The sequence below is a fragment of the Clinocottus analis genome, unplaced genomic scaffold, assembly GCF_023055335.1.
Source record: "Clinocottus analis isolate CAN_PGR_092001 unplaced genomic scaffold, fCliAna1.0.p SCAF_16, whole genome shotgun sequence".
Lineage (NCBI taxonomy): Eukaryota > Metazoa > Chordata > Actinopteri > Perciformes > Cottidae > Clinocottus > Clinocottus analis.
The window spans coordinates 2,296,244-2,310,361 of NW_027175887.1; the positions used below are offsets into that span (position 1 = coordinate 2,296,244).

The 14,118-nt window shown below is 48.4% G+C and overlaps 1 protein-coding gene across 4 annotated transcripts in view; it reads right to left on the minus strand.

The window, feature by feature from the left end:
• The window catches only part of LOC137786372 (serine/threonine-protein kinase N1-like), a 29,590-nt gene that overhangs the window by 14,444 nt on the left and 1,028 nt on the right, over positions 1–14,118 (minus strand). For 2 of the 4 annotated variants that reach the window (XM_068578213.1, XM_068578214.1), the window contains one exon: positions 14,014–14,118. This exon is cut by the window's right edge and continues 66 nt beyond it. In XM_068578213.1, the coding sequence (XP_068434314.1) occupies positions 14,014–14,040 (27 nt within the window). In that variant the 5' untranslated portion in view covers positions 14,041–14,118. Of the gene's footprint in view, positions 1–2,016; positions 2,260–3,499; positions 3,577–14,013 lie in introns of those variants that run through there. The other 2 variants (XM_068578212.1, XM_068578211.1) reach the window with 2 other exon arrangements.

The following is a 14,118-nucleotide window of genomic DNA, read 5'->3' on the forward strand; positions in this document are numbered from 1 at the left end:
GGATTACGACGGTTATTCCTTTTTATTAATCTCTGGTTGGACAAAAAGTATTCCTGCAGCAGTGTGAATGTTTGGTTCCCGCCTAACTAAGCTCGATGCTGACGGGGGAAACAGCTCCGAGTGTGAGTCACCCGACAAATTAAGCAAACTGGGCTAACTTTCTGGGTGGATCCCAAACCTCACAGCGCAACGTTGAAGGTTGTAAGAACGGACAGAGGCGTTTAGTCACCAACGGCGTAATTCATTTCGGTCCGTTCTGGAAAAGTAGAAAAGGAATATGTGCGATAGCGACCGCCTTCCAAACGTCACAATAAAGCTCTCACAACACTGCAGGTGAGTGTTAACGAAACACTACAAGCTCTGCAAGAGAATGCCCTGCATGTTGTCGTTAACATTATTGAGTCCGTCCCTTGTTTATTTGTTTCTGTGTAGAGGGAACCAAACTCTTCGTAAACTGATTGAAAATAAAAGATGTCATTCCTTCTCAATTTAATGTTGTGTCATTAGATCTAATTAGATCACACACACACACACACACACACACACACACACACACACACACACACACACACACACACACAGGACTGTCCCCTCCCATGGTCCCGGGTCTCGTGAGCGGTGCTCGGGTCCTCTCGCTGCATCGTCCCGCTCAGCAGATCTGATTACAACTTCTTAGGTCTCTGTGTCCATCCAGCTGCACGCGGCCGGCAGCTCTGCTCTCATTAGAGCCATAATCCATCGGTAACACAATACAGTCGCCCCGCGGCCAAACCCGGCCACGTGGCGCAGGCCGAGTGCTGGCAGGATCTGAACCGCTGCTTTAAGGCGACGTTTTGTCAAAGCACAACTCTGAAGCGACGCAGCCGAGCAGGAGCAAAGTCGTGAAGACTAATAACAACTAACTCATAACTAATAATGCTGTAAACGTTTGTCGACACTTGAGTTTTTTGGCGTGGAAGATGTCAACCGACGGACAACGACGTCACAGATAAGCGCACAGATATAAACGTGTACTTTTACTGTATCATACAGGGATAAAAAAGTTATAAGGCTCTAAAGATGTTACTGAAAGTTGTGTCAACACATTTCCAGTCAGAGTGGAAGAAAGAGTCAGCTCAGTGTTGCAATGTTTTGCATCACAATATTGTATCGATTGCAGTTTGTCTGCTTGACTATTTGGTTGTAATAAAATAGCTTAAAGTGAGATGAAACAAGTAAAACATATTATTATTAGATGCAACATCTGTTGCATATTGAAATAATAAAGGGTCTCAAAGATATATGTGTAGTGTCACATGACTAGTGTACATGGTCACATGACCAGAGCCATTTACTTCTTGGCTGTACAAAAGACCAAAACAAGAGCTTGCAAACAAATATTGCTGTTAAAGTATGTTATCTTTAACATTTATAGCACACAAGCGTTACTACATTCAATTCCCAACTACACATACTGATACAAATAAGTAGTTGTTGTTCCATCTAACTTAATACTTTGTTCTTTCTTGTACTTTCACTCCAAGTCAAGTTTTAGCGCTCGAAGACCACTTTATTAGGCACACCTGTTAGCGCAAATATCTAGTCGGCCAATCGCGTGGCAGCAACTCACTGCATCGAAGCAAAGCAGAAACGGTCGAGCGTCAGAATGAGGGAAGAAAAGGTGATTTCCTGCGGCAGGCCGAGAAGATCTCGGTGCCACCCGAGGCAGAAGAGAAGGAGGCGGCAGTAACGCACCGACAACGACAGGAAAGGAGAGTTTGTCGGGCGCAATGCAACTCTGAACCGGCCGTTTTTTAAACCACGGAGACCCTCCGGATCGAGGCGTGAGACAGAGCGCTCACAGCGGGCCCGGATCTTAACAACGCACAGAAACGAGAATGTGGATCGCTCTCGGAGAGCAGGTGGTTGTATATTTTTTGCAGGATGTGAACGAGGAAGACGACAGAAAAGGGAAGGGCCGTGGCGGTGGATGGAAAGGAAACGCTGAGGGCCCGCTGCGGCCCCCGCTTTGCCTACCGAAGCCTCTGTGTCGCTCTGCTCTGTGAGCACCGGGGAGTCCGCCGGCTGCTCCCCCGGCAGGCCCTCCAGTGCGTCCTCACTGGCCATGTCTGGCCTCCTTCTGGCGTCGCTCCCTGGCCCGCCCTCCCTGTTGACGCGCTCGGCACCGGCGGCAGCGCCGATCGGGGCCACGCCGCTTTTTCCTGCCTCCTCGAAATCCAGGATGTCCTTCCCCGCCGGGAATTGAACGGCGGTCTGAAAAACCTTCAGCGAGTGAACGAGGCGGAGGAGAGGAAGAGAGAACAGCACAGACCGAGCCCCACCTCGCTGCTTCCTGTTCTGCTCGTTGCCAGATAGAGGCCGAGGCGTCATGCACTTTGTACACACACACACACACACACACACACACACGGGTGGTTTTGTAAGTGAGAGCTCACAGCCACCCTGCTTCCTGCTACTAGGTCTCCAAAGCTGTTGCAATAGATTGATGTCATGTTTCATGGGCCATCAGACCATGTATGTCTATGTTTGCGTGTGTGTGTTTTCAGCAAGTGAAAGTACACTCCAGGCCATGCACGCAGACATGTGCAGCAGTATCTATATTACCTACATGCAGATTTATAAAGACAATAGGCCGCACTGAGAGAAAGGGACAAAACATGCTCACTATGGAGCACGAGACAGACCTTCTACTGAAATGAGCTGCGGAAAGGTTTTCATAGATGTTTAAAACGTGACGAAGGGAAGGTGAACATGAACATGCGCTGCATCGAGGTCACTGAAGGGTTAACACTACGCCATATGGACACAAACCACACACACACACACACAAACACACACACAGATGAAGAGACGGATATTCCGCCCGCTGCGCCGCAAGTCGACTGGAAGCTGCACTGGCTTATTCAGAAGCTCGCACAACAGCGAGGCGACAGGTTGAGTCGTCTCCTTGCAAGACACGAAGCCCCCCCCCCCCCCTCTTCCACACACACACACACACACACACACACACACACACACACACACACACACACACACACACACACACACACACGCCCTGTTTCTGGTGGTCCCACCGCTGTCTGACTTCTGTCCTCTTCCTGTCAGTGAGAGATGCACACACACACACACACAAACACACACACACACACACACACACACACGGTCATGGGTTTGTCTGACTCAGACGCTCAGCGGTGCGAGGTCACTGACCCTTCAGAGTCCTCACTGTGTGGCAGATGGCTCTCTTTGGTGCACTCTCTATTTGTCATACCAAACACACACTTAAATAGACAGAGGGGGCGAGGGACGTACACACACACCCACACACAAACACACACACATCACGTCTAGTTCTTCTTATTCTCCCTCAACGCAGGAAGGGAATAGGAAGTAGAATAATGTGAAAACGCAGGCCGTTGTTCTGGCTTGGCAACGTTTTGATCAAACACATGAATGAATGCTGTGTGTCCAATATCTATATTTATGAGGCTTTCCTTACCGAGCAGCTGTGTCTCTCAGTGCTTCCTCTGTGCTGTGGACAGGTGGCTGCAGAGATATAAGCCCCCATGCATCCATACTGTCTCTCACTCCCCCTTCTTCTCTTCATACAAATCCTGCTGAGCTGTCATTGTTGACGCCGCTGTCACGAAACTGCAAACTTCAGACCTGAAGACGAGCTGCAGCGAAGCCTTCAGCACCAAACTGCCTCGCTCATTACGACTGTGAAGCAGTAACTAAAAACAGTGCTGACCACAGTATCAGGAACTATGTTCACTGGTTTATACACACACGCTCTTAAAGTTACAGTCCGACCCAGTTCGCCTGGTTACTAGATGCTTTCAGAACGGGTCAGCTGAGGGTTTTATACCGGTGCTGGCACCTCTCCATTGCAGAGAGGAACTGCTGGGAGTTCATTTAATGTGGAGAACCATCACAAAGTTGGGTTAGTGACCCAGCAAGGGTACGCTAGATTTAGGAAAGAATCCAAACCAAAACCCAGAGTGTTGCCAACTCTTTTCCAATGAAAGTAGCTGCAGAAACCTGCAAAGTCGACAACCCGTCAGGCCCCCCTACAACGCCACTCCCACAAAAATGTACATTATGAACGTAAACAACATACGAACACGGCTGTTAGCGCTCAAAGCTGTGAAGCGAGCAGCTTGTGGAAGACTCCGATGATGCACAACGAGGTTAACAGTCATCACATTCAGGCCGAATTAGACGGGTTTATTACAGTCCTGTGACGGCTGGATGGTTTTTCCCCCCTTTATTATTGTCAAAGCCTTTGGTTTAGTGCTGCTGTCGGGATATAAAGAGCAAAACAAACAAATCACAAACAAACATATTTACCACCCGAGCTCAAAAATGTTCATTAAAAAAGGAAATGAACACAGATTTTTTGCCCTGTTCCTGACAACGGCCTCTTTGGAAACCGATGGTTTGTATCTTACGAAGAATCAGAGAGACAAGTGATGTAGAGCCGACGCTGCGAGTAGATTATAATATATTACAGTCAATTTAAATGTGATTAAATGAAAGAATGGAATAGCAATTGATTAACTTTCTTAAATTGTAAGGATGTGCTGCCTTTCTTTGTTTTAAATAATTGTAAACGAAATGTTTTTGACAGACATGAAGACGTGACTTTGCTGCTTCAGAAAGTCTGTTTTCTGACATTTTATAGGCCAAACAATTAACGGCTCAATCAAGGAAAGTAATGGCCAGGAACGAGACGCTTTATTGCACCGTTAATGGCTCAGTATAGCTCTGGCAGCCTTGTTCTCATTCGTCACACCACATTTGGTGGGGAAGAGGGTCGAGGTCTTCAGAGCAAAAAGAAACCAAACAGCTTCCCGTCATATTGTTTGAATCGCTATCGAGTCTCTCTCTTCTCCCTCCAACCCCCTCTCTCTTCTCCTGCCTGTATTTTAGTCTCTTTACGCCGTCACCCCGCTTTGTGTCGCTCCTTTTTTTCTTCATCTCATTGCCAATCCGTCACGTTGTCCTCTGTCACACGTCCCGGTCACCGGTGCTGCCGGTGGGCGACAGAAAGCCGTCCCTTTGATTACGCTTTAATGGCCCGTCAGCTCGACTTGGCTCGTCTGCGTCTATAAATAGAGATAAATCCATTTTGGCGGGGTGAAGGCAGTGCGGGAATTCACCCGGTCATCAGCCCTTTCATTCACCTGCTTTTCACACGCAGCAGCAATGACGGCGGGGCTCGGGACCGGACTTTCAACCTGATTGTTACGGTGCGGTGTTGCCAAAAATAGTAGAAGTTACATGGACCGTAAGCTAGATATTACATGAGGAGATGTTTTTACAGGGGGCAACAAAGAGGGGTTTACAGAAAGGGATGAAAACTATTGTCTATTATTAGGAGGATGCAGATTAAAGCAGTATGACACAAGGTCATGACGTGAGCTTTAGTGTGTGTGTGTGTGTGTGTGTGTGTGTGTGTCGTACACTAAAGACGGCCAGAATTCGGGGGGAACACAACTTTAAATTCTCCTCACATCCTGATGTCTGCACACAGCCAAATTCAGCACACAGTGGATGGGATTTGGGTTAAGAGGGTGGGAGGGTTTGTTTGGAGGCAGAGGTGGAGCCGTGAGAGAGAGGGAAGGAGGGATGGAGGAGGCGGGGAGGAGAGAGGAGGAGTAAACAGTGAATTCAAATTAATCTCTCTATAGACACACAAACAACAATCATGTCTTCATGATAAACACAGTGATGGATACCAAACAAATGAGATAAATAATACACCGAGGGAGGAAAAGCTGGAGCACCAACACACATTAACACTCATACTGTACACGCACACACACACACACACACACACACACAGGACTAATGCACTGTAACTGCTTGGTAATGAATAAAACAGCACCGTCGGGCGATGTCAGCTGGATGTTGAGAGTACTAACAGGAGGAAATGTTGCTCCGCATGATGTCAACACAGCAGAGGAGAGGGGAGTGTGAGAGTTAACTCCAGGACACCGCGACGCCCGGCGAGCAGGCCGAGCCGACTGCTGTGTGGGCGAGTGGGCCAATTAGAGCGGTGGAGTATGTAATGCTGATCTAGGAGGGGGGGTCAGGCTCATTCAAGTACGAAGTCTTACGAAGTCCCACGAAGCAAATCGGAAAAACGACTGTAGTCAAATCCTCGGCCGATATCTAGTCTTACGATTAAAACTTTGGCCCTCTATGAATGAGTTAACGGCTCACAGAATGTACCTTGGACTGTGTGTGTGTGTGTGTGTGTGTGTGTGTGTGTGTGTGTGTGTGTGTGTGTGTGCCTTCCTGTTAATCCCTAAAATCCCTCATATTCCAGGGGAAATTCAGTTGCCAAATCTCCTTTTGCAGTCTTACGGGGCAACGCTGCTGCGCGTATATAGCTTGATGAAGACATCACGTGCACGAGGGGGAGACAGCCCCCCCTCCCCCTCCCCCGCCATCCTCCGCCCCGTCTGGGTAAACAGGTGAAAGACTCGTCTTGTGTGTGCGTTTCACACAGCTGTGTGTGTGTGTGTGTCGAGGCGGTGTTCGCCTCACAGCTGGGGAGGAGCAGATCGGCATGAATGGCATCTTTGTGAGAGAGGGGTCGATCTTCTCGAGAGACTTCGGTAAACGCTTATGTGTTTGTGTTCCCGGGCTTTGTGCATTGTGAACTCCGCGGCAACAAACAGCCGCTCTGTTCGGGCCGTCGAGGAATAAGACGCCATAAACCTTCACCTTCAACCGCCCCCCCTACCTCCCTCCCCCACCTCCCATAGGCAAAGCTCCACAGTCCTCACACTTAATCTGCCTCTGTCATGATGCATGCCGCGGCAGCTCGACGGAAACGACAAGTCTCTGAAACCATTCAAAAAAAGCAGATTTTTGCAGACTGAGTTAAACCTGAAGAGCTGTTGTCTGCTGGTGCTCGGGCTCAAATGTGTCTCCAAAAAAAAAACTAAACAAAAAGAGCAGACTCTGAGCAGCTCAGCGCTAAAACAAGGTCCCACAGACGTAGCCTACTTTTCTGTGAACGCTCCAGTGAGCGCTACCTGCATATAAAAAAGGCAGAAAAACACTGTTGACCTACAACAGTCAACCCGGATCAGAGTGTTACTCAGAGGAGAACTAATGAGGCGCTTCACAGCTTTATAAATGCAGCGACTGTAACCTCTCTACGGGTTAGGGAAGTGGTTTTTGGAAATGCTAAAAAAAACAAAACAGAGATAAACATGTATGTGGAAGAGCAGGGAGCACACAATGCAGATCAGAATACAACGAGTAGTCTGAGCTGCATGAAGACTATGAGCCGAATGGAGAAGACTGCAATCAAAGTGCTTAAATGTTTGATGCGGAGCGTCTTCAGGTTTGGCTGCAAGAAGCTGGCACGGCGGCGGGATGGCCGTGATGCCTGAGGTCTGCTGGATGCTGCAGACCTACACTCCTGAAAGGGGAGACTTTCAGCAGCCGATCAATCACCTCAGGGTCCGTATATCAACACAATGACCTCCACTTCCTCCCGCTCCTGCAACGAGCCCACAGGGAGGGAGACGTGCCGCTGCTCGACTTTCTTACTCTTTTTGTTTGTTTGTAAACAAAGAGTTGTGTGCATGAACACGCACACTGTGCTGGCACTGCACCAGGTAACGCAGAGGCCTTCGAGAAAGAAAGACACAAAAAGAGCACACACACAACGATGCACTTAAAATCCAACAGCCCGAAACATGACGGAGATAAAACTGCCACCGGATTTGACCTGTTGGCATATCCCCCACCCCCCTCGCTCCCTGGGACAAATCCAAACTCGGATGTTGTGTAAATGCGTGCTCGGATGTCCACGGGAGATTTAAAACCATACAAAAAAATAAAATGCATGCACGTAAAATCTGCGGCGGTTGTGATTCTCTCCCGCTGGGCCGGTCCGTCCCCTGAACTCAGCAGGTAGCCGGTCACAGGCTTCATGGGAGACGCCGGAGTCTGCGTGCGAGCCGCCTACAGCGGTTCAGGAGGGGACGCGGGGAGAGAGCCCCGCCGTGTGAGGGAATGGGTGAGCGGGCATGATGGTAATGGATGTGGAAAGCAGATTAAAAATGATGATGGCAGAAGGGCTGAGGAGGATAAGAGGTCCATTCTATAATGCAGATGATTATCCCTCTCTGCCGGTGCTGTTGATTACGATAGTGCGGTGCTCACACACACACACACACACGGGACAAAGAAAACACACACGAGCAGAGCAACTCATTTCATTTGTGTGCTTTTAATAAAAATATGATGGCTCATGGAAACTGGAGCCCCATTAGTGAAAGGCTCCGTGCTTTTAGGTCGCTGTCGTCCACAGGCAGGAGTGGCTCATCTGCACAGACCCGGTGGTTTGACTCCAGGAGTTCATTTTGTTTCAAAAGGACCAGGATGCAATCATTCAACTTTTTTTTCTTCTTTTTGTCGACAAATGCAGTAAAAAAAGAGACCAAAATCAACATAATGCGATAAGCATTCAGTCTGAATGCAATGCAACTTTTCTGTGGCCATATTGAAAACATAAAACAGATCAGAAATTCAGTGTACTCTTTCATTTGAAAGAAAAAGTAGAAATGCACTAGAAAGTCAGAAAAGACATTAATAGTTTGAATTATACATCTGCTGCTCAGCGCTGTTGTTAGGACGATGACAGGATCATCTCTCTAAATCGCTCTGAAAACCAAAAGACTCCCAAAAAGTACACTGAACAAGAACACATAAAAACATTATAATTATAGAATTTAGCATGGCTAGTGTGGGAATAATTATCATAAATAAAAATATAGATGCCTTTCCCCATGAACAAGATGGGTGAAGATATGAGGTATATATGACATGAGACCAAAATCAGTAACGTGAAAGAAGACGACCCAGACCTTGTTTGCTTACACTGCAACGCGCTACGTCCTGCACGTCAAACACCATTTATTCTCCTCCGGTTACAGCGCTCATCATCTCATCATTGTTGGCGCTGGATAAAAAGAAGCCAAACTCACAATGGCCCCCGGCTGCTGTTTGTGTCGCAGCAGTTCGGCCTCAGAGACTTTAATAACAACAATGGCTCCAGTTTGGGTTACCCTCCGTCTCTCCCTCGCAAACAGGTAATAATGACTCTTTTTCTTCCTGGTCCGTCTCAGTTTTTCTGGCCTCTGGGCCGACAGAACAGACCGGTCCACTGTTTGAGGCCCGCCGCTCCCCTGAAGCCGTCGGGTCTGCGCTCCCCTTGAACACAACACCGGTCCCGCCACACAACTCGCAGCCTATCACATGAGAAGTCGTCTCTCGTGCCTCGTTTGTAACCACAGACCAGGTCCTTCTCACTGCTTCACAATGACAGGCAGAGCCGACATCGAAGGATCAAAAAGCGACGTCGCTGTGAATGCTTAGCCGCCGCAAGCCAGTTATCAAACAACAGCATGTGTCGAAATCGGCTACGTACGTTTGGTTTTGCGTCCAGCTGCAAAGTCTCGTTGAGGCCTCGTCGCACCATGAAGTGTCACAGCAAAATCAAACTACTTTTCCCCGAGGCTTGGTGATGGAGTGGCTCCTCGCTGGTGAACTGCAGTACAATACATTTGTCTAATATCTGTATTTTTTTCTGATTTGGCTGTTGTAGTTGTGGTTTTGTTTTAGCAGCTGGTATACGAGGCCCAAGACATGTTCTCTACCCAGAAGTCAGTGTAAACCACCGCAAATCCAGTCAACTACTGCACAGCAGCAATTATACATTCAATATCAGGGCTGTCAAGACCGACCTAATCGAGTCCTTTTTCAAGACCACGTTAGGCAGAAGCATCTTTGCTATGGCAAAGCAGTGATCAAGGAGGTCAAGACCATTCAGAGTCCAAGACAAGTGCAATTCATCCAGCCTGCACCGCAAACCCCTTCAATATACAACCTCTTTTTGTTAGTTCTCTTCAGTTCAACCGCAGGCCAAACACCACAGGCTGTTTCACAAGCACAGCTGAGCCTCAGAGCCACTGGCATTACAAAACGACTTCAGCAACCAATCCATGCTCGGCTCTCAGGCGGACACACGGCTCCTAAGTGGCTCCCTTCCCTTGTGACCTTCCCCGAGTCGTACTGAGAAAAACATCATTTCTAGATTGAATTCACGATACGTCGCTCCCACAGCGCGAGACCATTTATCCAACTTGTCCTCCTTCGCGACACATTCTTTAATCCTGTAATGCCGCAAACTCTTAAACGCTCAGACCAGCCGGCTCAGAAACCACCAACGAGTAGCGGAAGACAAGCGAGCAGCATCACTAGCAGCTAGTCTGTCCTCCACCAGTTTGTATTTTCTTCCTTCTGTTGGCTTGGTATCAGTTATAACTAATCCTCTGTAAAGCCTGTGTGGTGACTGGCATACAGCAACAGCAGCTGGTGTTCTGACCGGTCGGCTGCATGGTGAGCGGGTGATGGGGTGAAGGGGTGAGGGGGTGAGGGGGAGCAGCCGTTTCACTGGCACGGAAACACGGGGCGTCACGGACGCTGGTTGGAAGAGATACTTTGAATTTTTGGGGGTTTTGTTGTCCACACTGGCATTTTCAGCTACGGGCATTCCTCTGCGTCTGGCACTAATACGGGCAGCTTGACTGCCCCCGAATGGCCCATCTGCTCCATTGACAGACGCCATTAAGACGTCTCGTCGATGCACTGCAGCAGTCACCAGCCCGTCTACTGGTGTGTCTGGGACAGAGACAGATTTCTGCGGGGACGGTGTAATCCTGGATTCAGGCAGGAGGGACTGGATGTTGGGTGTGTGTGTGTGTGTGTGTGTGTGTGTGTGTGTGTGTGTGTGTGTGTGTGTGTGAGACTGAGGGCACTAATGCCACCCGACTAGGAGGTCAGACACACAGTGAAGTCCACTCTCCTAATCCTATTATCAATGGCAGTGGCAGCTGGAGACACACATTATGGGGAGTGTGATGCAAGATATCGCTGTGCATTATAACGAGCGTGATACCATCGTCAGTGATGCTTCTTCACGTATGTGTGTGTCTGTGTGTGTGTGTCTGTGTGTGCGTGTGTGTGCATGTGTGTGCGCTCGAAAGTCTTACGATGCCATTAAAGAAATGGGCCGAGTTGGCCTCCGCTCTCTTGGCTGATCAATAAAAAAGTAATTTGGTCGGTGTGTGCGTGTGTGTGCGTGTGTGTGTGTGTGCGTGCGTGTGTCTGGGGGGGTTAAAGGAGTTGACTTTGCTCCCCACCATTGTGAGTGAAGCAGCAGCAGCAGCTGCTCTGACTCTTATAGATAATAACTACAGGAAACCGACAGAAATAAAGAATTCATGAGGGAGGCCGTGGAGTATATCGCTGCCTCAAAGTGTATGTCGTATTATCAGCTCGGTGCAAAGCGCACATCCTCGAGCCAGGAGACGCTTGATTTACATTCCTCAGCCATCTGCAGGAGGGCCGACATCGACGCGGGAGAGGCAAACAACAGAGAGAGAGAGAGGGTAGAAAAGCACTAATAGTTAAGCTACACTTTACACTGATGGCCTCCTTCTGTGCATATATGGATAATGTGTTTTTAACAAAAGAGAGAAAGAGAGGCAGAGGGAAGACAGGGGGTCATTTCAGTTGTTTTCCCTCTGCGAGCCCAGCAGCCGTGGCCTCAAACAGGATGAGAGCCTTGATGAGGTATTCAGGAGAAATGAAAGGGGGGTAAAGGTGATGAAGCGCTTTGCCGCGGCCTCACTCGGTTCAATCCATCCTTGTTGCACAGGTGGCCCCTTGATCTCAATCAGCCGTCTCTCTCTGCTGGATTGGAGTAATGATGACGGAGCCCCCGTCGTGGTCGCAGAAGGGCCCTGAACGCACCGCTGAGGTACAGAGATGATCGAGGGGTTCTGGACTGAGGCCATAACGGTCTTAAGATGAGCCGTGAACACGGCAGCAGGACAGGAAATCCACGGCGTGTTGCGCTGTGCACGACTCATCAGCTACTATTTCACTGTGATGCAACATGGCGGTGAGCGAGCAGCTAGCGAGGGCTATCATCAGGCATTAAAAATGTGCACGCCACCAAATTTGCCACAGGACGTTCAATTTAGATTTACCGTGAAAACTAGTCAGCACATTACAATGTTTGTGAAAATAACTGATGAGGCCATCTTGGGTCAGGGTTCAGGGAACGGAAAGCCTGCGTAACGAATAGCTGCAGGTTTTCTGAAAGACACAGGCATGTGCAAGGCAGCGGGAGTCGAACAAAAGGTGCTATTGAGTTGCATCGCTGGACTACGGCTTTAAAGGTTTAGTTCCGGTCTTACAAAGTGGGGTTGTGTGAGGTACTTATCCGCGGCCCGTGTGTACAGTAGACGGCGGTTGGAAGGCCCCCAAGTTTGGAGAGGCAGGCGGGAGTGTCTGCACAGCAGCAGAGCAACGGGCTGCTGAGGACGTCTGCAGAACGCAGTTTAGACACCTAAAAGGTGCGCGATACGTTTAGGAGAGAACAAGGAGAGGGGGCGGGGCTGCAGACCGTCATCTGTATGAAATGATGCACAACGCAACGGTTAAGTACTTCACACAACCCCACTTCAAAAGACCTTTTTACCATCCTTTAAATGGGCTTCCCTTACTTACAGGAAGCTTTTTCAAGGATCAATCTGCAGTGGTGCATTGTGGTCCATATTAGCTGTTATTGATAACCACAGAACCCACATGCAGTGCTGCTTTCCAAGAAACACTCCACCTTCCCCATTCAGGGAAACGACTAAATGTGACTGAAGGAGACGTTTTTTTACTCCCAAGTGATTCAGCGTGAAAAATGGAGATGTTTCACCGTCTTTTTTTGTTGCTGCTTGTTATGAATAATGACTTGTGTGAAAGCAAACCGGTTAACATGGAGATCGACATAGAAGTTAGGGTGGTTTGTGGTTGTATGTACTTGCTGTGACACATTGATCACTTCTCTTTCTTGGAACACATTGCACGTACTTCAGCTGTTTTAAACTTTATAAAACTGCAACGTCCTTTAATTTTTAACGTTTCCCTCCTCTGCGGGCTGAACTAGGCTGACACCAGGGTAGCTGTAACCCAACCCCTCCGAATTATACCGGCGGCTCGAGCGCCACAACGCCTCCCATGACTCAGCCCAGACTCCACCTGAGGGACACTGCCGGGTCACAAACGGGAAACCGCTGCATTTGGTTTGGGATTTTCTGGTCTTTCTTATTCATACACTGGAGAAGAACTGCAGGCTTTTGTACTGTTTTCTCCAAACACGTTTTGTTGTCAATGACACCACTTTGTTTTACTTTTTACGCCACAAAATCTATTTGATTGGTGTAGATTGGTATTTTTTGCAGAAATAAACATGATGGGATTATTGTTGAACCAGAATTGTGAACCTTTATATAAAGCAGAGTCTAGTATGGGCTCCTCATCATGGTTCTGGTGTTTGTAGTTCCACCAAAAAGGATTTGCCGCTCCAAACTTCCCCCTGGGATGCTTCACTTACAATAAAATAAAAGCCTGTCCAATATTTCACCAGAAAAGCAAAAAGGGGAGTCGGTAAACATAAGAATCCTTCCCACATCTGATATTTTTTATGACATAGCAGGTGTAATGAAAGACGCGCATGAGTTGCATCATGGGAGCTGTAGGCGCTTGCATTTTTTTGGAACGCTTCCCGATTTTAGGATTAAAAGTTCAACTGTTTTAGCCTCTGCAGCTTCAATTTAGACAATTGAAGTGGGAGTTAAGCTATTTTTTTGTTTTTTGCAACACTAAATCCCAGGAATAGCCTTCTGGAAAACAGCATCCTCAACAGAGTATTTCCATCACAGACCTCCTCCCGCATCCTACAGAACATCAACAGGAGTCAATGGAAACACCTCCAGATGTTCACACACGCACACGCACACACACACACACACACACACACACACACACACCTGGGATCTTCCCTTGCGAAGCCGACATGCACGCGAGCACAGCGGCGTCAAAACAGTGTGCAGATGAAAAAGGAGAGAAAAGTTGTGAACTCACTTGTAGCTCGTTGTTATTGGCCATCATGTGCCGGGCGGGCGGCCAATTAGATGGCGACGCCGGGAGACTTCTGCTACTGTTCGTGTCACTTCACGGACCCTTCAG